This window comes from Notamacropus eugenii, chromosome 1 (genome assembly GCF_028372415.1).
Source record: "Notamacropus eugenii isolate mMacEug1 chromosome 1, mMacEug1.pri_v2, whole genome shotgun sequence".
NCBI classification, from domain to species: Eukaryota; Metazoa; Chordata; class Mammalia; order Diprotodontia; family Macropodidae; genus Notamacropus; species Notamacropus eugenii.
Window position 1 is genome coordinate 342,872,220 of NC_092872.1, and position 26,737 is coordinate 342,898,956.

The 26,737-nt window shown below is 37.3% G+C and overlaps 1 protein-coding gene across 3 annotated transcripts in view; it reads left to right on the forward strand.

Annotated features, from left to right (window-relative positions):
• Nucleotides 1–26,737, forward strand: part of FSTL4 (follistatin like 4) — a 785,658-nt gene that overhangs the window by 722,574 nt on the left and 36,347 nt on the right. For all 3 annotated transcript variants that reach the window (XM_072629961.1, XM_072629963.1, XM_072629962.1), the window contains 2 exons: nucleotides 8,374–8,492; nucleotides 26,343–26,492. In XM_072629961.1, coding sequence (XP_072486062.1) covers nucleotides 8,374–8,492; nucleotides 26,343–26,492 — 269 coding nt within the window. The remainder of the gene's footprint in view (nucleotides 1–8,373; nucleotides 8,493–26,342; nucleotides 26,493–26,737) is intronic.

Genomic DNA, 26,737 nt, shown 5'->3' on the forward strand with positions numbered 1-26,737 from the left:
AGCATTGCCTTTGTGAAGATTTAATTTAAAAATCCATTCTAGAGTCAGTGAAAACAAATATTGTTTCAAGAAAATAGGACTGGTCTTTCCTTGAGAGGTTGACCTTGTCATTTAAAGTAAAAAACTTCCATGAAAAGTTTTGTTGGGTGTAGACTGATAGGCCTTTGGCTATAGTAGGGGTGGGAAACCTGCAACATGGAGGTCACATGTGGCCCTCTAGGTTCTTGAGTGCAGCCCTTTGGCTGAATTCAACTTCAAAGTTTGTCAAAGGCCTCACTTGAGGACCTTGAGCCATATGTGGCCTCCAGACCGAAGGTTCCCCACCCCTAGGCTACACAGATCAGCTAGATCTCTTGTCCTCAGGAATTGAGTGCTAACTGTCATGATTTTCTAATTGGATGCCAGGAGAAAGATGTGTTTGTGAGAGAGAAGAAATGGAGAGATAGCAGAGAGATTTGTGGGGGTTGGAGAAGGAAGGGGAATAGAGAGGAGAGAAGGGAAGAGAAAAAGAGAGGAAGAGATAGAGGGATAGGGAGAGAGAGACAGACAGAGAGAGAGAGACAAAGGGAGAGACATATACAGAGAGAGAAAAAGAGAAAGGGAGAGACACATACATAGAGAGAGAGAGAGAGAGATGCTTAAAAGAATCAGAAACAAAGACTCCTTGAAGAAGAAATATTTTGAACTTTAAGAAATGTGCCTTAAGGAGAATAGATTCATTCTTTTCATGACAACCGCTAAAGAAGAATTGGAAAGTCCAATACACACAAAAAATTATACTCTGGTTATGATAAGCAAATAAATATGTATGCAGTAGCTAAGTAAGTAAATGGAGACCACCTGTTTAAGAACAGATTTGTCTCCAAACCAGTTGTTGCCCTCTGCATGAAATTAATCTAGAAGTAACTTCAGAGAGAGAAAGAAAGTGAGTTGAGTGAGTAGTGAGTAAGCAAATGACTTAGTATGTTAGGAAAACCTCACTTCAAGTCAAGCCTGTGATACCTACTGACTGTGTGATCCTGGGTAATTCACCTAAAAATGGAGAGAATTAATAGCACCTACCTCCCAGGACCGGTGTGTGGATCAAATGAGCTGATATTTGTAAAGGTCTTGGCAGTTCTTAAAGGGCTATGTAAATGCTAGCTACTCTGTGCTAAGTAAAATGCTAATCACTAGGAACACAAATATAAGCAGGCTATAAGGTCCCTGCCCTGGAGGAACTTACATTATAATCTAGAAAGAGCACACAGAAAAGGAATGGATACAGCCCACCCTCTCATAGGTCTGGATGATTGCCAGAGGTTGGATATGGTAGACAACTATAACCACTGTATGCAGGTTATTAAGCCCTGAATGTTCTATTAGCTGTACATTTTAATAATGAAAGTAATTTGTGATTTTATTGGTATAGGGAATTCCCTTGATGCAGATCAATAATTTACTGGTGTAAGACAGTTGCCTTGGTCACTGAGAGGTAAAGTTAAGACCGTATGACATTATGAAGCTGACAGGAAGCTGTAAAAAAGAGAATTAATTGAATCTGGAGTGAGAGAAACTGAGTTCAGGTACCACTTCTACCTATAAGCTGTGTTACCTTGAGAAAGTCACTTCACATCTCTCAGCCTCATTTTTCTCATCTGGAAAATGAGGGGGTTGAACTAGATGACCTCTATGGCTGCTTTCAGTCTTAAAAATCAATGAAACCCCACAGTTTATAAGAAGACTGGCTTGTGAGACTGAGCTTTAGCTATTAAAGAAATTGTAGCTGTCAAAGTAGGCTAGTAAGATTTGACAGAAGATGAAGAACCTGGGAAGTTTCCCAAGCTGATAGAGAGGGAGGGTCTATTCCCGTGAGCTCTCTACACTCTTTCAGGCATTGTCTAGCCTGAGGTGCATTACAGATGGGCATGAGAGCCATTATCAGCCATTCCCAGGGTCACACTGACATACAGCTCTTCATCCTTTAACCATCTTTTTTTTTCTTCAGTAAAGCTCTGAAGGGGCCTCCTGTGCCCCACCCTCATTGACCCTCATTGACCTTCATTGGTGTTAAGGGCTTTTCACATAATGGTCTCCATGATGATTTGATTTGAAATTAACACAACCAGTAAGACAATTTAAATAACACCAACAATACTGTACAAATAAGCAATTTTGAAAGCTATAAGAGCTAGGAGCACTACAATGGCCTTTCATGATTCCAGAGGACTGATGATGAAACATGCTATCCATTAAAGGGGATTTGTTACATGAACTTGAGACACTGAAAGAGAAATATACATTTTTATGTATAGCCATTGAGAGAAGTTGACTCTGAATAATTTTTTTCTCATTTTTAATGGGGCTAGGGACAGAGAAAGAACATTAATTTGTGTTAATTTTTTTAAAATAGAGAGGTAGAGGGTACTACAAATGTGATATACTGTGTACACTTTCAGATGAGACTATTGTGTTATTAATTTTATTTAACATCACAAGAGACTTTTCAAGAACTAGGAATAATGCACAAATGTTTGAAAGTAAAAATTAACCACATTATTACTTATACCTAGTAAAGAAATGGTTTTGGCTAAATGACTTATCCAAGGTCACACAGCTATTACATTGCCCAAGTTGGACTTCAGCCCCACTCTCCTCGCTAACTCCAGGGCTGGCTCTTTATCACCCTGCCTCTTCTCAAGGAGAATAAAAGTATAGTTATTAAAATTCTGCACATATGTTAATATTTATATAGGTGTACATATATGGGTGCATATATTATGTATATAATATGTCTGTGCACATATATACATATATACATGTACTAATATGTACATATTCATATACATACATACAAGAGGGTAGCCAAGTGCCTTAAATAACCAATTGGTGTATTATAGGTAAAAATTCAACCCTCCAAATAGAACATAGAATGACTTGAATATGTCATACCCAGTACCAGAAAGGCTGGTTACAGAGACCAGTTATACAGGTCCTCACTGCTCTTGTCTTAAGAAGATATATGAGGCTTCATGATGGACTTACTGCTTTGCCAGCTAGCTATATGTTTGCTTCTCCCAACAGCAACTTAAGTCCAGAGGACTCAGCTCTCCTGTCTTGTAGTTATAGACTTTCCAAGGTTCAAGCACATATGGGTATGAGGATTCATACAGCATCAGGATCTGCAACTTGCCTACTTATTTTTCAAAATTTAGCCCTAGATATTTATATGTAAGCTACTGATAGATAGTAGAGAAGTTAAAGTCTGAAAGTGATGCTTCCACTAGATAAATGCATAATCTTTTCCCATACCATCCTATAATCCTTGAATCCCTCACCTATTCAGTCCCATGGCACAGGCCTTGCCATGGTAGCATCATTCAAAGAATTAGTGTTCAGGGTCACCATTCTCAGCTCAAGCAGCCACAGAGTTCATCCAGTGAAGTCTTCATACTCAACATCGTCTGAAGTTCTTGCACAGTTTACAGTAGACTCTGTGTTACAGTATTCCTTCCTCTCACCAAAATGCTCTAATAATTGACCCTTCGGCAATCAGAATGAAAATCCACAACTGCAACCCTAGATTCCTGGTAGAAGCTTAAAATGCCTTCTGAACCACCAGAGCCAAAATAATATTAAAGCAGAGTATGAACATGGATCATATTTTATTGCTTCTTAAGAGATTCTAGATGAGGTCCCTTGCCTGCTCTCAGTTTCTTCACCTGTAAAATCAGGGATATTTATTCTTAAGGACATTTATGGTCCTATGTGTCTATGACTAAGGTCTTCTCTAGGGTCTCTTTTAGTCTGTGATTCTGTTTACTAACCCAATTCAGCTCATTTCAATTTAACAAATATTTATTACCTCTAGAGTATCTCTTGGAAGCATTTCCTTCTTTCCACTTCCAGATCTGCCCTCATAAGTCAGGCCCTCTCTTACACTCACCTGCATCACTGTAATAACTTCCTAATTGATCTCCTGTCTCAAGTCTCATCCTTCTCCAATCAATCCTCCCCAAAGCAGCCAAATTGATGACCCTAAAACCAAGGTCTGACCAAGTCAATCCCCAGCCTTCCTCTAAGAAAAAATACAAACTTCTCTTTGACTTTTAAAGTCTTTCACAATTTGACTCCGTAATTATTTTTCCAGGCACACTTCTCAAACATTTCTTCCCTTCACACACTGCTTTTCAGCCCAGCAGGCCTGATTTCTATTTCTGGTTCATGACAATCCAGCTCTGTGCCTTTGCAGTCATGGTCCCCCATACCCAGAGTGTGCCCTCTTCTCCCCTCATTCCTTTAAGGTCCTTTGCTTTCTTCAAGGCCTAGGTCGAGTACCACCCCAATTTTCCAGTTCTTCAGAGTTGTTGGTGCAGTTCCTGAACTAAAATGACTTTGTAGTTAATCAATCAATCAATTTATTAAACACCTGTATCATCTTGGGCACCTTGGGAAGCACCAGGTGGATATAAAGACAATACCTGGTAGAGCTCATGTATCATTTCTTTTAAATTTTTTGTTATTCTGAGGTCGACAAACACCAGCAAATATAAGCAATTCCATAAATAAATAAATAACAGAAAATTAGCATACTATATGAAACCACGAAATTCCATTACATGAAACTTTGTTAAAAATTGTGTAATTTCAACATATTAGTTTCCAAGCAATTCCACTCATCTATGATTCCCTTTGAACCTCTTTCTGTCATATTTTGTGCATTTGTTTCTTTGACACAGCATTGTTTTCTGTTATTGTATCCCTACCCCTACCACCTCCACCCCAATTCTATCCCTTTCAAAAATTTTTAAAACTCTCCCTTTTAACCAGTGACTATGGTCAAGCAAAAAGAAAAATGTACATTGACTGTGTGTGCAAATATGTATCTCCTTCTGCACCTTCAGTCCTTCACTTTTCTATCAAGAGGTGGTGGATGGCACACTTCCTCATCTGAAAAGTGGGTGGTCATTTCCTTGATTAGATTAGAGTGCTTAAGCTTTCAAAGTTGCTGTGGTTATTGTTGTTTTGCAACATTGTAACAATAGTATACCTTTTCTCCGGTTCTCCTCACTTCACTTTTTTTTAGTAACTTGGAGCATTTTTCATATGATTGTTCGTTTGTTTTTATTCTTTTGAGAAATGCCTGTTTATATCCTCTGACTGTTTATCTATTGAGGATTGTTCCTTGTTCTTCAACATTTTAATCAGATTCCTATATATCATGGACTCAAGGCTTTTATCAGCACTTGCTGCAAAGACTTTTTTTCTAATATATTTTCCCTTGTATGTTTAACTGCATTGTCTTTTTTGAGTTTAAAAGCTTTTCAGTTTTATACAATTAAAAATGTTCATTTTCTTCAAGTGTTCTGTTTGAAAACACAACATACATACATGGATGTTTGGATGTAATAAACATACATAGCAGATACAAGGGTGCATTAGAAAGGAAGGTACTAGTTAGCTGGGGGAATGAGAAAGGTTTCATGCAGAAGGTAGAACTTTCTGAAACATTCTGGAAGGAAATCAGGCACTTTTAGGGACAGGAGATCACTACTACAAATGCACAGAGTTGGGAAATGGGGCACCATATTTGAGAGATAAAAAGCAAATTAACATGGCTGGATTTGTAGAGTTTGTGGAGGGTAATAGCATATAATAGATCTGGGAAGATGGAATGGGGTCAGGTTATGAAGAGGTTTTAAATGCAAGGTAGAGGAGTTGACATTTAATCCTAGAAGTGATAGACTAATATTGGGAAAGTAATTAGCAAATCTGGCAAGTAAGAGATTAGTGGTGACTTTAAAAAGAACAGTTACAATTGAGTTATAAATGAGGTTAGAAGCTAGATTACAGAGGATTTAGAAAAAAGGGAGAGAAGATGAAGTATAAGTACTGGGTACAGATGGCTTTCTCAAGAAATTTGAATGAGAAGAGAGAAAATAATGATAATTAGTGAAAATGGTAAAAGCTAGTTAGAGATTTTCAACGTGTATTTTGTATGTGTTTTATACTCAGTTATCTGTGTTCATGCTGTTTCCCCCTAATTTAATTGAAGCTCCTTGCCAACGGAAACAGTTTCATTTTTGGCTTTATGTTTCCAGAATGTGGCACTTAACACTCACTTCATAAATGATTGTTGAATTGAATGTGAAAAGTTCCACATATTAAAGGTAAAATAATAATTCCTCTATCATGGCTTTAGTGTAGCTATCCAGTGACAAGAGTATCATTCCCCTGCTATATCAAATAATAGAAATTTTCTGTTTAAAAAAAATGGATATGGGCAGCTAGTGAATAGAGCTTGGGCCCTGGAGTCAGGAGGACCTGAGTTCAATTCCAGACTCAGACACTTGACACACACTAGCTGTATGACCTTGATCAAGTCACTTAACACCAATTGCCTTGCCCTTCCCCCTCCAAAAAATGGATATAGAAATGTCAAGCATCATTCTTTCTTTAAATTTTTTGCAGATGTGCAGTATTTGTTTACCTACATCTAGCCAACATTCTTTCAAACTCAGGAGACTTCTGGTTTTAATGTTTTGTTTTCATAGTGATAACAATATTATTGCAAAGCAATACAGGGCAATAAGTGGCTTTGATTAAAGTACTGGCTTTACAATTTACTACCTCTGTGATCTTGGAAAAGTCATTTTCACTCTTAACCTCAATTGCCTCATCTGTAAAATGAGGATATTGAACTAGATTGCCTCTTGCCTCCCTTGTCGTTCTAAATGTCTACTCTGATGACTTTCACACAGAAATAATGAGGTATAATAGAAAGAAGACTGAGGTCAAAATCAGCACCCCTGGCTTTTAGATCCAGCAAGAGCAGAGTTACCGTGTCACCTTGGATCACTTTGGTCTTCATTTCCACATCTGTCTTTTAGCATGTTGGACTTTGTTCAGTCATTTCAGTCACATCTGACTCTTCATGACCCCATTTGGGGTTTTTTTGGCAAAGATACTAGAGTGGTTTGGCATTTATAGATGAGGAAACTGAGGCAAACAGGGTTAAGTGGCTTGCCCAAGGTCACACAGCTAGTAAGTGTATGAGGCCAGATTTGAACTCAGGAAGATGCATCTTCCTAACTCTAAGCCTAGTATTGTCTCCATTGGGCAGTACCTAGATGCCCTTTTCATTGATAGTGGATGCTGGACTAGATGCTCTCTAAGGCATCTGATCTAGATCTATGAGTGATCATCCTTCTGTCACTCTGTGATTCTATGTTTCTCCCTGCTTTGATTAGAACATTTGGCAGATGAGGATGAGACCAGCTGTGTCCTTTGGAATTGGGAACAAGGCTCTTTCTTACTGCTTTGCTGCAAAAAGATCTTAAATGTAATGGAAAACATAAACAAATTTATTTCTCTTACATGTATCCTTTGTGAAAACCAGAGTAGTTAGATTTCAGTTTTTCAGGCACAAACATCAAGAAACATACAGGAATATAAAATGTCTATCTTAATAGAGGATTCAGCTGGAAAATGGCATCTCTGAAGCTCTGGAATGCCCCAATTTGATTAAAGCATTGTATAACTATCATGCCAAGAACCTACATTATAAAGATTTAGTTCATTTCATTGAGGATTTATTAAGCACCTCCTGTATAAATAGGCAGCTGTGGTAGAGTAGGTGGAACGCCAGAGAAGTCTTTAGTCAGAAAGGTTTGGGTTTCCTTCCAACCCTTGAGACTTATTAACCGTATGATCCTAACCCAATAGTTTAACCTCTTGGTGCCTCAGGTAACTCCTTAAGGCTAAATCATGGACAGGAGTACAATCTTTGTTGTGTGAAAGTGTTCTCAGATTAAGAGTTTTCTGCATAGATGGAATCACAAAACCTTTATGAGTATTCCAGTCACTGTACTAGACATCAGTGACACAAAAGAAAATAAATGAGGGGGGTGGGGGTGGGAAATAGTCCTTGCCTTCAAGGAGGCCACTTTCTACACCATTTAAACATTGTTTACTCAAACGTGTTCAGTGTTGGTGAAAGGAGCTGTTTCCTTCTAAACCAAGAAAGGTCAGATGTATATGAAGGCCTATTTCTCACTGGAAAAGTAATAGAAGCTACTGATGCTAAAGCAGGAGAGAAATAATTTTTGATGGAAGAGGCCTCTTGTCATAAGAACCTCTCAGATTCCAAATTTACTGATTCATGAGACTTCCAAAATGCTTTATGACTCCTTGTCATATACACTCCTAAGCCAATGCATCTTCTTTCCTACCCCCCTCCCCTGCGTTCTCATGCCACAAAGTTTCATTTTGTGACTACACCAACTACATCGTAATAGCCAGTTTTATAATAGGCAATATCTTTGATGGTCCATGGGAAACTGGCTGAAAGGACATAATGATTATTCTGGTTTTCTTGTCCTGTTTTTCTGAAAGGTCTCAGTGTGGGAAACGTGTTTTACGTCTTTTCGGATGATGGGATCACGATCATTCAGCCAACTGACTGTGAGATAAGGAGACACATCAAGCCCAGTGAAAAGATTCTTGCAAGCTATGTAAGTTGCTGTGCTGGAAGCAGCATCTGTGAAACACCATGGGAAAAGAAGAGCTAAAAATCAATTAACCAGCACCTTTGTACAAACAAAGCCCTGGGTTCAGTTTGACTGGGTTTTGATTCGACTCAATTTTAAACATTGAAATAAACCATCTCAAAGGGTGCTAGCTGTGTGATATAGTTCAGGAACACAAAAGGCAATCAGGTAACATTATCCTTCCTTGGTTTGAAAGAGAATATAAGGTGATAAGAGAGAACTAAAACACATGAAACAATTAGAGAATGATTCAAGACAGTGCATAAGTATCAGATTCAGATAATATCAGAGGAATCCTTCAATCATTAAAATGCATTAATTAAGTACTTACTATAAGCTAGTAAAGTCAACCTGTGAATAATGATACACAGAGAAAATGGAATGTAACCTCATAGGGGAAGGCTCTATAGCAGCCGTGGGAACTAAGAAAAACAGATCAATGAGGACTTGGAGTAATCAGTCAAGGAAGACCTCCTAGAGGAGGCAGAACTTGAAGAAAGAGGAGAAAAATAGGGGAGGTCTTCCCCAAAAGCAGAACAGCTTCAACAGAATGTATATTGGGAAAAGTGTCCTGTGGTGGGATGGGCCATTGTATCAAAATATAGAAGAGAATGACTTGACAAGAATAGAAAGTGCTTGTGGGGGGGAAGGTGGCTAGATGGCAGTGAAAGAAGATTAAGGAAGGATTTGAAAACCAAGTTTGGGCAGAATTATATTCAATGGTAGGTTTTCATTATCTAATGTAGAAGCTTGCTACCATCCCCAGTGTAATGGTTTACTATGTTTTTGCTTATTCTCTTTCTCTTTTTAATTTCTTTATGGGTGGGCCCTGATTAAAGAAAAACCTGATAAAAGATAAGTGGACCTCACTGTTTGAAATGGGTACAATGGCGTGGAATGGGAAATGGGGAGAAGACAAAGGAAAAAGTCATTCCCGTGATAAAAGCATTCCCATCTGTGGTTCCCTTAAAGAAAAAACGTACCTCAAATATTTTAAACTGATACACAGATAAATTTTAGGAATGTGGTTACTTTTAAAAATGAAATATGACCAATTTTGCCCAAACAAAGGCCTAAAAAAAAAGAAATTGACCATCCCAAAGCCATAGCCAGACATAGGAGTAATAACAATTAAATAAAACAGAATGCTAAGGTTTGCTAAGCACTTTACACATTTTATCTTATTTGAGCCTCACAACAAGCCTGTGAGGCAGGTGATGGCAGATGTGGAAACTAAGACCTCAAAGTTAAAAGAATTCCCCCGACTCCTAGCCCAATACTCTTTATATTATACCACATTGCCTCATATTTATGTGCCTCTTCTATTCCTTTCCCAAGAAAATATCTTTTTTCTTTCCCATATCTCAGTTTTTATTTGGAGAACATGAGAATATTGTGGCATGAAGGCAGTATAAAAATTGACATGAGTTAGGCAGAAGAGCTTGGAGTTCCATAAACAAGTGGCTTCATTAGGATTGGGTCATTATTAACAGTTCATTCTTATTATCTCCCTCATTTTGCATTTCTACATTTTGTGATTCAGAATTCAAATAAAAGGCAGTTTTCTAGACTATTTAATTTGAAGTAGTCATAAAAAAAAGTGCACTAAATTACACTAACACTTTTCCTCTATTTAACTACTGTGAGAACATTTGGAGATTTGTATACTTAGTCAATTTTTATCAATTAATTTTAAGTAATTATATGGAGCCTTATAAATTCTGTATTTTAGCAAGAACCAAACCTGTACCTTCAGAGAAGTCAGCTGACTTGTAGTTGAGGGACCAACAGCAGAATAGTTACCCAGTTGGTAGGGGGCAATTATGCACCAGAAGTTCCCTTTCCTGATCTAGATGAAAAAAAAAATCAAAGTAGGATAGAAGGAAACCAGGGTGGGGCCACCAGAGGTTCTTTGAGTAGAGACAAAATCAGAGCAATGCTTTAGGAACATGATTCAGACATCATGTCAGATACTAAATGGGGAAAGGAATATGGATTGGAAGTGATAAGCAGCATACTAGATGGCAACCTCAGGACAAGATACTAGGCTAGAATATTGGACCATATCTAACAAGATGCAACATAAACATCAAGTTCTATGCATCACTTCAAAAATTAACTTCACAAGTACTAGGTGGGCAAGTATACAAATACAGACAGCAGTTTGTCTTTCAAAAGATAAGATTGTATTCATGGACTGTAGCCTCCATATGAGTCAATATTATGATATGGCAGCCAAGCAAACTAATCCAATACAATTAGATTATATTAAAAGAAGCAGAGTGTTCAGGGTTAGACAAAGTGCTCTACCATCATCAGACCACATCTGGAGTATTTTATTTCATTCTGGGCACCATATCTTAGAAAGGATTTTGGTAAGCTAAAGAGTATCCAGAGGAAAGTAACCAGAATGCTGATGAGCCTTAAGTTCTAGTCATGTAATGATCTGTAAAAAGAACTGTAAAAAGAAAAGAGAAAATTTGAGGGACACATAATAACTGCACTGACACGTATTTAAAGGGATATCATGTGGATTAGGGCATACCATGATCATGATAATCATGACTCATATTTAATATAGTACTTACTGTGTGCCGAGTACTACAGTAAGTGCTCTTTATGTTATCATTCTGTTTGATCTTTATCTCCTAGGAGATAGATGTTATTATTATCCCCATTTTACAATGAGGAAACTGAGTCAAACAAGCTAAATGACTTGTCCAGGGCAACATAGCTAGTAAGTATATGAGATCTGATTTGAACTCAGATCTTCAGACTTTAGACCTGGTTGTCCTCCCTCTATACCACTTAGCTGCCTCAAACATTACTCAATGAATGGCTCTAGCAATAGCAGTCTCTTTGTACAGATTTCCAGTTAGGACAAAATGAAGCACTCACAAGTCATTGGACATTTGGCAAACTGAGATTCACTCTGCCCCAATACAGCAAGGATATACTAGCATTTAACTTCTCCCAGTTCTCCCAGTGGAGTCCCTCATTTCCACATGAATGCTTAGGACTTTAGGTGATCAGGAAGCTGTATTGGGTAAGCTTAAGCCGATCACATCCTGGAGACATCTTTGTCACCTTTTAGGGAAAGCTAATCTCTGTCAAAAGAGGGAAGGAGGTATGGCCTGGTCCCAGAACATGTTGTGGGTGAGGAGAAAGAAGCCATATCAGAGAAAAGCACATACATATTAGTTCTATCACAGGATGGAAATGGCAAAGAGGCAAATCTAGGCTTTATGTGAAGAAAAACACCATATAATTAGAACTACCCAGAAGCAGACAAAGGTTGTCTCTGAGGATAGTGAACGCTTCATTGGAAGCCTTCATTAGAAAGCTGAATGAGTGCACATTAAGTATACTGTGAAGAAGATTCTTGTTGATCTATGGACTGTACCATAGTTAGCATCTGAAGGCTCTTTCAAAATCAAGATACTGTAATTCTAGGAATGCAAGGATGAAGATCAACTAAGAAACAGTTACAGCAGCTTCAATGGGAAGACATAAAGAGGTGACCTAAGATGATGATAGTACAAGTAGAAAGGAGGGTACCCAAGGAAGCCATATTGCAAAATTACAGTCGACAGCTTGATTGGATGTGGGAATATGAAAGATGGAAGTATCAAAGATAACTCCAAGTTGATAAGCCTGAGTTATTGGGAGATGGTGGTGTCATTAACACAAATAGAAAAGTTGGGAGGGCAGGCAGGTTTATGGAAAAGGTGATAAATTCCATTTTAAACATGTTGAATTTAATGTATCAGAAAAATCCAGGTGCAAACATCCAAGGGGAAGTTGGGAATATAGGTCTGGGGCTCTAAGGAGATATTTCTAGTGTGTAAGCCTTATATATCCTGTCCCCACTTATACTCAGGGAATATAAGCTCTTTGAGCTTAGAGTCCATTCATCTTCTATAGCTTGCTTGTACCTAGGTGTTTGCATAATGTGTCCTTCATTAGCTTGTGAGCTCCTTGAGGATAATAACTGGTGCTTTTGCCCTTTCTTTGCATCTTCGGTGCTTAACACAGAGCCTGGTACAAAGGATGAGCTTAATAAAAATGTATGGACTGATTATATCTTACATTAGCAGTGATAGTGATAATAGCACATTTTTAAAGGTTTATAAAGTGCTATCTTCAAAAATACCCCTAGAAGATAAATTAGCTTAAGCATCCTAATCTGTGCTGTGCTGGAAGCCTGGTCAAGAGAGCTGAATGTTCAATTTTCAGTGTGCAAACTTACACCTTGGAAATCAGCGATTGCTTCAAATCAAGGTTTCATTTATTGTATTGTTGATTTGTTTTAGACTTAAGAAAGTGATGGAGAAAGTGCTAATAATGCAGATTAAATTTAAAAGAATGCCATAAATTTTCAAAGACCCAGTTGTTAATCATTTACAAGTACAGACCCTGATTTGGATCTTCATGCTATAAGAATGAGAAAGAGTTACAAAGATTTACATCTGGTAAAGGCCAGAGCCCACCCTTAAACAAAGATCTCGATTCCAAGTCTATTGTTCTATTATACCATTCCACCTCTGCTACCACTTTAACATATATTCTGTGCCAGACACACAGTAGGTACTTTAGAAACACTTAGAATCAGAATTTCAAGGGAGTCTCAGAGGTCATCTAGACACACACACTCCTTTGTTTGCATATCTTCTGCCTCTACCTTTTGTCCAATTTCATGCTCCAATCCAGTGTATCTTTCCACTTTTAATTTCCCTTCTCTACCAGCTTCTTCCAAAAGAACAAATGAGAAGTACAAAAGTAGCATAAAGTATATCACACATCAAACATCAGCTGCAGCTGAACCCTGAGACTCAGCAGGGAATGTGTTACAGACAGATGGTGTACTGTGAAGGTGTTAGGAGGCAGGAGGTGAATGAAGCTGCTTGTTCCCATGAAAATGTGAGGGCTTGTTGGGTTTTTTTTTCAGCTCCCTATAGTTCTCACCTTATACACTATCTCATACAGGAATAAAATGGATCCAAATATTAACATAGCTGTGAAATATTTTCCTGTCTTCCTCTTCCTTGTTTTCTGATCTGAGACAGGGAAATGATCAAACCCTGCTAAAACCATGGAAACCACAACATTACCATTCTTTTACCTGTCATGACTATAATAGCTCCTAGCTCAAGGCCTGCTACTGCTCTGCAGGACACTTTGTCTATTCTATTCAAAGTCCAGTCAGAACATCCTTTTACATCTCCTATGTATCAAAAATGGAGGCAAAGACTACTTCAAAGGTAGCATGATTCCGATGAGTCGGGTTTTTTGTTTTTGTTTTTTGGTCAGAAGCCGTAGGTATTTCTTATATGATCATTCAATCTAATTGAATAAATAAATGTCCAAAGGGCAAACTGATGAGGCTACAACTGAGTGATTCTCATATCTCTTTCTAGGAAAGTTAATTATTAAGACAAGATTCATATAATCATGGATCTAAAAATGGAAAGGAGCTTAGAGGCCATCTGCTCCAAACCTTTCACTTTACAAATGAGGAAAATGAGGCCAACGGAGTTATATAGGCCTATAGACTTATATAAATGTCAAACAGTGATGTGAATCCAGGAGTGACTCTAGTACCAGGAATCTTTCTTCTGTGCTACAGATTCACAAACTAGAGCAGTAGGAGTATTGTAGGAGTGAGGAAAATGTCCTTCTCTATGCTATCGACTTCTTAAAATCTAATGGGCATGATAACAAATATTTTTCTTTCACTCAGTAATTATTTAGGCTACCACAAAATGCCTTTTTTAGCTTTGGGGCTTTCAGTTGGTTCATATCAAATGTATTTACAAGTCAGAGAGAGACAGAGACAGAGAGACAAAGAATCCATAGGCTGTCTATCCAACAGTTTATCATACTCTGTGTAATTTCCTTCTCTCCCACAAACGTATTTGTGTCTGTGTACATATACACATGAGTGACAATAGATGCAGATGAAAATCAGTGAGTCCAGGAATTGAATAGGAAGGAAAAAATTAGTTATGTTTCATTTGAGAAATTGTAATGATGTCAGAGATACCAAGCCGAACACACACAAACAGATCTCTAAAGAATCCAAATTAGAGGTGTATGATAGCAAGATGAATGTTGAGTATCAATTCTCTGCAGCATAACATCAGCAATGACTTGTACAAGAAATGGCATAAAATGGAAATTTATAATCAGTTAAGGAAGTTGACTGGCAAATAAATTATTTCAGATAGAGAGTTTGAATGCTGTGCTGGTCCCAGTGAAAAGCTCTTGAAAAAGGCCGATAGTGAAGTGGGGGAGTCTTCTGTGAATTCATGGGATTATATAAAGAAGAATCCCTTAACAAGAGTTGTTTTGGATATATCCCACCCAATCTGGATATATCTCACCCAGTAGAAAAAGATGACTGGTTATATTACTGATACAATGAAGTACTGAATATTCCTTTTGATCAGTTGAAAAGTCAGAGGTTATTTATGACTAAAAGGTTTTTTTTAAATAAAAATGCAATAGATAGAGCCCTTGGCCTGGAGTCAGGAAGGCCTGAGTTCATGTCTGTCCTCAGACACTTACTAGCTATGTGACCCTGGGCAAGTCACAAATCTCCATTTGCTTCAGTTTCCTCTTCTGTAAAATGGGGATGATGATAATAATAATAATAAACCTATCTCTCAGACTTTTCATGAAAATAAAACAAGATAATATTCTTAAGGCACCTAGTACTGTGCCTGACATAATGAATGTTTGCTAGCAGTGGTAATAGTGGTAGTAGCAGTAGTAGTAATAGTACTGGTAGTAGTAGTAGTAGTAGTAGTAGTGGTAGTAGTAGTAGTAGTAGTAAAAAAAAAAACTGTATCCTAAACAATTTTATTTTAGTAAACATGCCTTTGAATTTTTTTACTCTGCTACAACATGCTTTGCTTATATTTTGATAGATTTCCTTTCTACATCTTATTCTTAAACTGCTTATGTGTCCCACTTCCAAAGAACCATCCTTTACAACCCTTTTTTTAAGGAAGAGAAAAAAAATTCAGCCTAACCAATCAACAGATTGAAAAGGTTTGATATTATACACTGTTCCATACCTGCGAACCCCAGCTATTGCCAAAGAGCAGAAGGGAGATGTCATTTCAAATCTTATTTTGGACTATTTTATTTGTACTATTTTACCACATTCAATTTCAATTGTTTTGTGGTTGTCATCCTTCACATTTACATTGCTGTAAATGGAAAGGAGCGTAGAGGCCATCTACTAAGTTGTTGTGACACTTTCATAATTCTGTTTGCTTGTCTTTGCATTATTTCATGTGTTTCTTTCCAGGCTTCTATATATTCATTATGTTTGTAATTTCTTACAGCATCTTAATATTCCATTAAACTCACATTTCACAATTTATTTTGTTAATGAAAACCTCATCTTTGATAGGAGATTAAAAAAACATTCAAGGCAGGGAAGGAAAGAAGACCAGACAGGCTGACTTTGAAAACTATCCTAGTGACAGACTCGTTCTGCTTTTTGAGGACCAGCTTAGTAAAGTACAAAGAGGCTCATGACTAGCAGACAGAACACATGATGATCTATGGTCTTTGGTCATGGAAGCTCATGAAAGAAAAAAAGATTTATAAAACATCCCTCATTTATGAATTGTTCCCTTCTACTTCTGCAGTCACAGTGGAAGAGGAAGAAAAAGAAGAAAGAGGGGACCAAGAATCCCATAGATTTTTTACCATTCATAAACATTACCTTAACTGCTCATCAAAGAGTAGACTATGATAAAAAGCAACATCAACATTGGCATTCCTACATGAAACAAAACCAGAAGTTACACGTATTTTGCAGATATATGCAAGAATGATTTCTAGGTTCTCTTTAGAGAGGTGTTTACAGTTGTTAGCCTAGGCAGGAAGAAAACAATGTTGATCTCACACTGACATACACATGATAAGAGTAGACAAGAAGACCACCATGAAGGTAAATGAAGTTTATGCACTATCATCTATTATAGAAAAACAATTGTTATGGTTCAGTTGTTTTTCAGTTATGTCTGATTCTTCATGACCCCATTTGGGGTTTTCTTGGAAGAAATACTGGAGTGGTTTGACATTTCCTTTTTCAGCTCATTTACAGATGAAGAAACTGAGGCAAACAGTATTAAATGACTTGCCCCAGCTCACACAGATAGTAAGTGTCTGAGGCCAGATTTGAACTTCAGGAAGATGTCTTCCTGACTCCAAGCCTGGCATTCCACTCTGCAGTACCTACCTGCCCATGGAGAATAAAGAATTGCCTTATTGGTGATTTCATATTTCAGAAGGGGGTAAATGACCAACACCATGTTGAACTTGATTGTCATCAGTAATGAAGAACTGGATGCTGGCATAGGAATGTTGAGAACCAAGGGGGATGAATGACCATCAATCACAGATTTGTGATAGAGAATGAGAGGCAAGCCATATATAGAGTGACATGCACTCTAAATTTTAGAAGACTAGATTTCAAAGGATTTTTTAAAAGGATTGGTAGATTCCCGTGGGTCAAAATTCTTCAGGAGGAGTTAGTATATAGAATGGACAGGAAATATTAAAGTATAAAATTCTAGATACCAAAAAAACCCGATTCCACTGGAAAAAAAAAAAGGTAGTTATCTTAAGAGACTAATGTGTATACATCAAGAATTCATCAAACAATTTAGATTTTTAAAGGCATGCACAAAAGTTGGAAGCAAGGACAGGTAGTAAAGGATGAATACAAATCTATGGTATGACCTTGGAAGAACTTTATGAGCAGTACTAAAATTCAGAATGAATAGAGTCTAGTTAAGAAGGTTAAAGAAAAAAAGTGTTTTGTTTTTAGCTACGTTGGAGGAACAAGGACAATCAGAGAAGAAAGTGTGCCACTGCATGTTTGGATAGAAGTTAGAGATATTTGACTTTTATTTTGATTGGGTTTTTTTTCCTCTAAAGGAATTAAACTGTGTTGTAAAGACAATGACAAAGTCGACATTAGGGAATTGTAATCTGTAATAACTATGGAGATGGCAGAAGACAACCTGGCTAATCTTTATGAGAAAAATCAACAGGCCCAGATAAACTCTATAAAAAAAAGATCAAAAGAGCTGGCAGGTGTGATTACTGAATCATTGTCAAATAAGTTTTAAACATCAGGGAGAGCAAGAGAGGTTTCATAAAACTAAGAAAAGGGCAAATTTTTCAATTTACCAAATTGGAAATCTGACTTTCAAAAAAAGAAAAGGAAAGCAATTAAAAAAGGAAGGAAGGAAGAAAAGATAATGAAAACTATAGGCTAGTGAGCTTGAATTTGATTGCTGGAACATTGTAGAACAGGGGTGGGGAACCTGCAGCCTCAAGGCCACCTGTGGTCTTCTAGGTCCTCAAGTGTAGTTCTTTCACTGAATTTTTTTGATTCAATCAAAAGGTCATACCTGAGGACCTAGAGGGGCACAGGAGTCCTCAAGGCTATGGGTTCCTCGCCCCTGTTCTAGAACTTATTATTACATGGCTAGTTAATGAATATCTAGTAGAGAAAATATTGATCAGAAGGAGTCATCATGGATCCATCAAGAAAAGATGTTGCCAACCAAACCTCATTTCTTAGAAAGTTATTATATGAATGGATAAGGACAATCTTGTAAATAGAGCTTGCCTGCATTTTAGCTAGGCATTGACAAAATTTCTTAAGATAATCTCAAAGAAAGCGTGTAGAAGCAAGAGAGCTGTATGAATGGCTGTGCCCAAAGAATATTCATGAAGGGTTGTGCTTGGCCTTATTGCTGTTTACCATTGTTAGTGACTTGCAGAAAAGCACAGATGTCATCTTTTCAGATGACTGAGAGTTAGGAGTTATTTTATAATCTTCCTGGAAGACTAATCACAATAGATCCAAAATAACCTTTACAATTTACAGCACTAGTGCAAAGGTAAAGCAATAAAATTGAATGGGAATAAATGTAAAGTTGTGCATTTGAATTCAAAAAATCAGTTTGGCAAGTACAAGATAATGTAGTCATTTCCATGTATATGTGACTAGATGGTAGTTTATTCTGAAAATGTTTTGAGACTTTTAATGGAATTCAAGCTTAATACGAGTCAACAGTGTAATAGAGTATGTAATTGTGGGAAAACAAGAGAAGTTGGCATCTATCATAGATCCCCAAAGTGGGTGATATCACCCCCTGGGGGTATGGACTGGTAGTAGCCTTGGGTACAGTTGGGGAGTGTTGAATTAAAAGGGGGCAACAGAAGTATAAGGAAGAAAAGAGAAGATAAGAAAATTTTGAAAAACCATTTCATACGTGCTTCATCTGTTAAAGTCATATTGATTGTATTATTTTCCAAATAAACATACAAAATGCAAGTTGTAATCTATCAGTGGTCAAGTCCACTAACAGATCTTAACAAGCAAGTGTTGGCAGGTGAGGGTGTCATGTATTGTTGAGAAATCCAGTATGCATGGGCAACAATATGTGCATGTAATGACTTGTTTACAATACTATATGGTTACATGATGTGATATTGCGATCATCAAAATTTCAATGCAGGAAAAAATGCACAAATTTATGAAGTTATTAAATTTAAGATACATCATTTTAAAAATATTTTATATGATGTAAATTTTTTAAAAAAACTATTAAAGGGTTAAAGAACATAGATTTCCAGGGGGATGTTCAGTAATTTTTTTTGAAAAGGGGATGATAGGCCAAATAAGTTTGGGAACCTCTGGTCTAGTTAAACCCACTATTCTGCTTTTTTCTGACTAGGGTGTTCTGTTCGGCTCCTGGCACAATATTTTTGGAAAGGCATTGATAAGCTAGAGAGAGAGTATTTTAAGGAGAATACTCAATAATGTGAAGGGTTTTGAGACCATGCCATATAAAGCTTAGCTGAAAGAACTGTAGGTTTTTAGCTTAGAAAAGAGAAGGGTTGGGGGGATGTAATAGTTTCCTTCAAGTATTCAAAGAGTTGTCATGTCAAAGAAGTATTAAATTTGTTCTGGTTGGCCTCACAGGATAAAACTAAGTTTAACTGGTTGAAATTTCAAAGAGGCAATTTTAGGCCTAACTGATATATAGGAAAACTTTCTAATTATAACTACCCCAAAATGGAATAGACCATCCCAGGAAATAGTAGGTTTCTCCTCTCTGGAGGTCTTAAAAAAAAAACTCTATGGTTTCTAGTCTGGTATATGTTCGAGAAATTCTTATATTACATTATGATTTGGATCCAGTGATCCTTCTCAGATTATGAGATATAGAAATTCAGTTATGAAGTTTATAAGGTCCTCCAAATTAAATAAAGATCTGCCTTAATATTCCATGATTTCCAAGAATGGCAAAAATTATTATTGAAAAATATGATTCAGACATGGAAAAATGTATATGTCAGATCTATGAATGAGGAAAGAGTTTATGACCAAACAAAAAAGCAGAGGAGATTATAGAAATAAAATGCATAATTCTAACTACATGAAAATAAAAACCTTTTCAAAAACAAAATCAATGTAGCCAAAATTAGAAGGAAAACAGGAAATGGGGGGGGAGTAATTGCAGCAAATTTCTCTTATGAAAACTTCATTTCTCAAATATATAAGCCAAACTTATAAAAATGAGAGCCATTCTTGAGTTGATAAATGGTTAAAAGGTAGTAATAGGCAATTTTCCAAAGGAAAAAAAATCAAAGCTATCAATAGTCACATTAAAAAATACTCCAAATCACTACTGATAACAGAAATGCAAATTATAACAATTTCAAGATACCACCGCATTCCTATCAGATTGGCTAACATGACAGAAAAAGAAAATGTCAAATGCTGGGGAGGATATGGAAAAATTAGGACACTACTGCATTGTTGGTGAACTAGTTCAACCATTCTGGAGGACAATTTGGAATTACATCCAAAAAGCTATGAAACTGTGCATACCCTTTGACCCAGCAAAATCGCTATTAGGTCTATATCCTGAAGAAGTCAAAGAAAAGGAAAAGGCAGATATTTGTACAAAAATATTTATAGCAGCTCTTTTTGTGCTGACAAAGAAATAGAAATTGAGAGGATGCCCATTAGTTGGGGAATTGCTGACCAGCTTGTAGTATAATGAGCAGGGGGGGCAGGATTTCAAAAAACAACTTGGGTAAACGTATATGAACTGATGCAAAGTGAAGTGAGCAGATCCAGAAGAATATTGTACAAATTAACGTGAATTTCATAATGATGATCCACTGTGAAAGACTTAGCTGCTCTGATCAAGACAGTGATCCAAGAAAATTTCAAACCCATAATGAAAAATGCTATCCCCTCTCTGAGAGACAAATGATGAACTCTAAATGCAGATTGAAATATGCTTATTTTAAACTTTCTTTATTTTTATTGGCTTACTTTGAGTTTTCTTTTGCAACATGGCTAATATGGGAAAATTTTCTATAACTTCACATGTATAATAAAAATCAAATTGTCTGCCTTCTCAAGGACAGGGAAGGGAGGGAAGAGAACTTGAAGCTCAAAATCTTTAGAACTGTTTGTTTTAAAATTTTACCTGTAATTGTGAAATATTTAACAAAATAAACAAAACATATTTATTTAAAAAGAAAAAGAAAAATCTGCCTCAGGATTAAGAAACAAAAGAGGGCAAAGGTTTGTAGATGATCAAGTCTTATGCTTACATATCATGAATATTTTCCTCAACAAGAAAAGCTAGATCCATTAGATATGGTGAGAAGTAAATAATATTTTTCATTTGTCCATATATGTCCTGTGTTTTTTTTTTCTTCAGAGAACACTATAGAGTAAACATAACCTTCCACTGATGCAGATTGGCAGTTCCTCGTGGTTTTAGATTGTTGTCTGGGTCACTGAGAGATTGATTGACTTGCTCGTCCTTATGTTTGATAGATTTGAAACTAGGTTTCCCTGATTTCAAGGCCAGCCCTCTATCTAATGGGTCTGAGGCCATCAAATACAGCACAAAATTGACAGAAGTATCTGCTTATTGATATGGCAGTTATTTCTGAGTCAATTAGATCTTCCCCCTCCCCTGACTTATTAGAGCAAAGATCAAAATCAGTACCTCATTAGAAAAATAAAAAATGAGATATGGGATCAATCCATAAAGGAATAGTATAAACTATTTAAACATCTATTAATAGAGAAAAATGGGAAATGGGTAGAGGAATAGGTAGTAATGCACACTATCACTATTTCCTATAGTAGCTAAACTTCATTAAATCAACAAAAAAGCCTGCAAGCCCCCAATCTTCTTGCCAGGCGGAGAGATACAGTAGCCAAGAATATTACTGGGTAGGAATAAACTAATATGCAAAAATGTACAGAGGAGGATGGTGGATTATGAGCAGTTTGGTCTCATAAAAGATTGGGAAGCAGTGGAAGGGAAAACGTGCACAAAGTTTGGCATGAGGAGCATGGACCAGATTCCCGAAGAGCACTTGAAGATGAAACTAGAAGGAAAACAGTCAATAGATGAAAAAAAGAGATGATCGCTCAAGATAACTAATCATTTCTACCCCTCTTCAAAGGGAGCAGAGCTACCACATTTGGACTCCAACACCACAGTTGCCAGTGTTTTGCATTTAAAAGTAGACATTATAGTCAAGAAAACAAGAGTACTACGTGAAGCTTGACCCGATCAAGTACACAGAGTGGTGGCCCATACTGGCAACAATACAGTCCTGAGGGCATCAATTCTCAAATAATATGAATGAGGGAAAGATAAGGAACAATTATGAAACAATAGAAGATATTGCTATCCAAAAACAAAATTACCAATCTGTATACCTACTTTCTTATTTCCACTGGTCTCTTTCTCATCATGCAGATAATACATATATAAGTTGATGGTAAAAATATAACAGGTTCTAATCAAGGCTTCACAAATAATCTCCTAGAGCAGCCACTGAAGTCTCACTTTACTGACTGAAAGAACCAGAGAACGTTATTGGTTTTTGTTTGCTGACTACAATAAAAGAATTTGATTTGGAAGAGCAGTTGTGTAATAAAGGACTTCCTTCCAAGTAGATCACTGTGTTCCTTAAGAACTTACTGTTGCTGCTGTTTTGTTACACCGTTTAGCTTACTGCCTGGTACATAGTAGCTATTTTAAAACATCTCATTGATGTTAATATCATATAAGATTAATTAATAGAAGCAACAGCAGACATAACTCTGTTTAACAGTCTGATTACTAATATAATTTAAGGCATAAAACAGAGGTATACTCATCCAACTTATTTGACTGTGTTATGAAGGATGATGAGATACATACAATTCAAATACAGAGTAATTACAGTAATTCCCCAGAACAGGAAACTTTAGCTACTGAGTAGGGAAAAGGGACATAAGGAAAACCTTCTTGGCAAAAGTGGGACCTGAGAGGAGCCTAGAAGGAAGCCAGGAAAACTATAGGGTCAATGGAAGCAAGGAGGAAAAGCATTTTAGACTTAGGGGAAACCAGTACAAAGGCAAGGAGGCAAAAAATTAAGTTTCTTGCTTTTTATTTTTTGTTAGAAATTGAAGGCCCAAAATTATTTATTGTCCATAGTTCCAATGGAATGAGGGCATGTATACAACACAGTTTTCTGGACCTAGTAGCCATTTTAAAAAAAAAAGTTTGTTGAAAGGAATTGAATTGTGGAGGTGGGGGACAATACAGTAAGTTGTGACTGGGGGGAAGGAACTAAGTCAGACTTTCTTTAGCAAATATGGGAGAAAAATGAAAGGTCCTCCATGGCCATTAATATGTCAACACTTTGGATGATTTGGTATATTTTCATTTCTCACTCAAATTATGCCATCATTTGGACACTCTCTAAGCTTAGTTATAGTAGGTGTGAGTTTTAGAGTACTGTCACCAGACAACCTCATTTCTAAGAGATTTTAAGACATTTCCCAGCATTTCCATATCTGAAGTGGCACTTTTCATAAAAGTTTTGATTCATTTCTTTCGTATCTCATAGGTGGTTTTTCATTGCCTTCCTTGTTCATCAAATGACGGATCTGTATAATTTTAGGGATGGCAAGAGCCTTAGAAACAGTATAATCTCACTCTCATTTTACAAATAAGGAAACTGAGTCCAAAAGAGAGATTGAACCACTTGCCCAAAGTCATGTAGCTAGTTAGGAGCGATGTTCTGTCTCCTCCTGCCTGGAGGTCCAGTTACTTATTTAATTACATTTTCCCCCCTGTGTCAAATAGCATTGTTTTAAACTTCCACAGCAATCCATTTCACACACACACACACATACACACACACACACACACACACACACACACACACACACACACACACACACACACACCAGATGACTTCCAAGGCTGATTCTCCTCAATCTAGTTTCAAGCATGAAAGGACCACTTCTGATCAATCATTGATCTACCTGTTTCATTACTCTGATCCTTTGGGTTGCCTCTGAAAGTGGTTGTTGAAAAGACACCTTCACTGAACCACTATCACTCACAGTTTGTTCTCCATTAGGGTCTGAGAGTTTCTCCTTATCCCCAGAACTTTATCTGTGAAAAGTCACAGTTCTTAGAACAACTCCAGAAAATGGTTTCAGAGTAGAGCCTAAGGGATCCTTCTCCAGATGGATATTTGCCCAGTGAGAAAGTGAGGAAACTGAGTTTCTTGGGAGCCAGAGTTCCGTAAGCCTTCAACAGATTTACCTTTGTTTTCCTCTGTCATCCCAGAGGCTAGTCCCAGTTCTTTAAAGAAGTGATTTTTTTTTCCCAGAACTCTGAATTTTCACTCAGATGAGTGTCCTCTTATTGCCTGTTGCTGTTTGGTTAGGGTCTTTTGGTTTTGGCATTCTATTCCTGTGATCCCTAAGGATATAGTGGCTCTGAATGTTCCTGGCAATGACTGTTAACCTAGGTGGCTAGGTACTGTGTTTCATTGGCCCTGGCAATCCTTGCTTCTAATGTCTAAAGGTCTAGATTGAGATGAGAGGTGGATCGCCCTGGACTGACTTTTGCACGAAGTCCATAGTAAAACAAGGGGGCCATGGGTGAGGACTGGCAAAGAGGTCCCAATATGCCTCTTCAATCACCCCCCTTCTTTTTGGTTAATTTGTAAAGCAACCAACAAACACGAAGAGCCCAACACTGGTATTTCAAGAAGAAATTCACCCGAGGATCAAAATGGATTATTCATTATTCCTCGACAGCAGCAGCCATGTGCCTTTTAGACTTCTTCTTAGGTGTTTATTCCAATTCTGCATTCAGAGCCCATCAGTTCTTTATCTGGATGTGAATAGTATTTTCCTTTGTGAGTCCTTTGTATTTGTCTTAGATCATTGTGTTGCTGAGAAGAGTTGAGTCATTCATAGTTGATCATCATACAATGTTGTTCAAACCTGCACTTTGAGCCTAGCTGTGCCTGCTTGCCTGTGTCCTTCCCAACTCTGACTCAAAAATTAAGTATCTTCTATGAGAGGAACTGCAAGTAAGCCAGTGTTGCTAGATCATAGAGTGCATGAAAGAGAGTAAATTTTAAGAAGATTGAAAGGTAGGAAAAAGCCAGCTTATAAACATTTTAAATGCCAAATAGAGGTCATTATACGTGATCTTGGAGGTAATAGGGAACCACTAGTGCTCCCTAAGAAGCATTGGGGTTGATATGCTCACTGTAACAGATCACTTTGACAGCTTTATAGATGATGGATTGGAGAGGGGAGAAAAGTCAGGCATGGAAACCATACAGAAGGTCTTAGTGCAAAATTCCAGGTGAAAGGTGATGAGACTTGAATGATGGTTATTATATGAGTGGAGAGATGTTGTGAGGGTAGAAACAAGATTTGCCATATATTTGAGTAAATGTGCCTTCCCACACAGGCCTGCCATATTGAACCCAGCAATTCTGTTACTCCTCTTCCTTATGCCCATTTTTAGAGAGAAATGGAGAGGGTGCAGATACTCTCAGCAATGTCTCAGCTTCCTTATTTCATTTACCTCACAAAAGACCAACATGATGATGGGAATAGATTATCTGGTATTCTGGTTATGCTTCTAATTCCCCTAATAAGCTATAACCTTTCAAAGGATAGTAGCATGTCTATTTCATCTTTGCAATTCCCTTAATGCCTAGTATAGCCCACAGGAAGAAGTTAATGTTTATGGGATGAAAAAGATGAATGCATGGGAAATGTACCACAAACTTTGCACCACTGTGCATTATAAAGAAAAATTCTGTATATGGAGGGCTTATCCTAAACCTAACTCAAGGGCCCTTAATTTTCCATATGCCACAACTCTTTGCTTTAAAGGCAGTTACCTGACATGTAACCTGAGAGGAAATTAGTAACCAGGAGTCTCCAACACACATCATACACCAGAAAGCCATATGTTTTTGTATATCTGGCAGTGAGAGCTCAATATCTAAGCTCTTTCAGATAAGCTATATAGTCCGTTCCCAGGCAGCAAGACTTTCTACAGAGCTGGATATCTCCAAGGCCCAGGTTTTTCTGCCCTTCTAAAGTTACCATCTCTGCAAATTTAAAAGCATCAAAATGGCATCTTTTTTTAAGTAAATGGATTTTCTTTGCCCTAGAAGGATTCATGTCTCTAAGAAACTGCTTAGACCATGATGATCAGAAAATGAATCCTGATGGCATCCTGTAGGCCTATAACTCACCACAATGAGAGAGTTTGCTGTATTCAGTGGGTCCATAGTAAGCTATTAGTTCTATCAATATAGAACCCTCCCAAATGATTTTTGCCACAAACTTCCCTGAACTAGCATATGATGGGCCTAAGTGGACACTAGTTAAATGAAACTGATTATCTTTCTCATTTCCAGGAAGAAATCTGCCCTCAGCTGGAAGAAGAGAGTACTCGGTCCTGCCAGTGGGCATCTGCAGTGAATGTCAGGAACCGATATATCTATGTAGCTCAACCATTACTGAGCAGAATTCTCATAATAGATGTACAAACCCAGAAAGTCCAGCAGGTATGTCACAGTGGTTCCTGAGAACCTTCAAGTATATTAAGACCTTTCAAAGTACCCAGCAGAGTACTTAGCATAGAGTAGGCACTATATAAATGCACGTTCTCTTGCTCTGCCCTTCCCTTCTCTTACTATTGTTCACTATGGAAAAGAATTCTCTATCTCGAGTCAACTTTGATCCCCTTCTAATAGAGCTTCCCAACCTAAACAGATGTGTTACATTTATCAGTGACTGGAAGCAAAGGCTG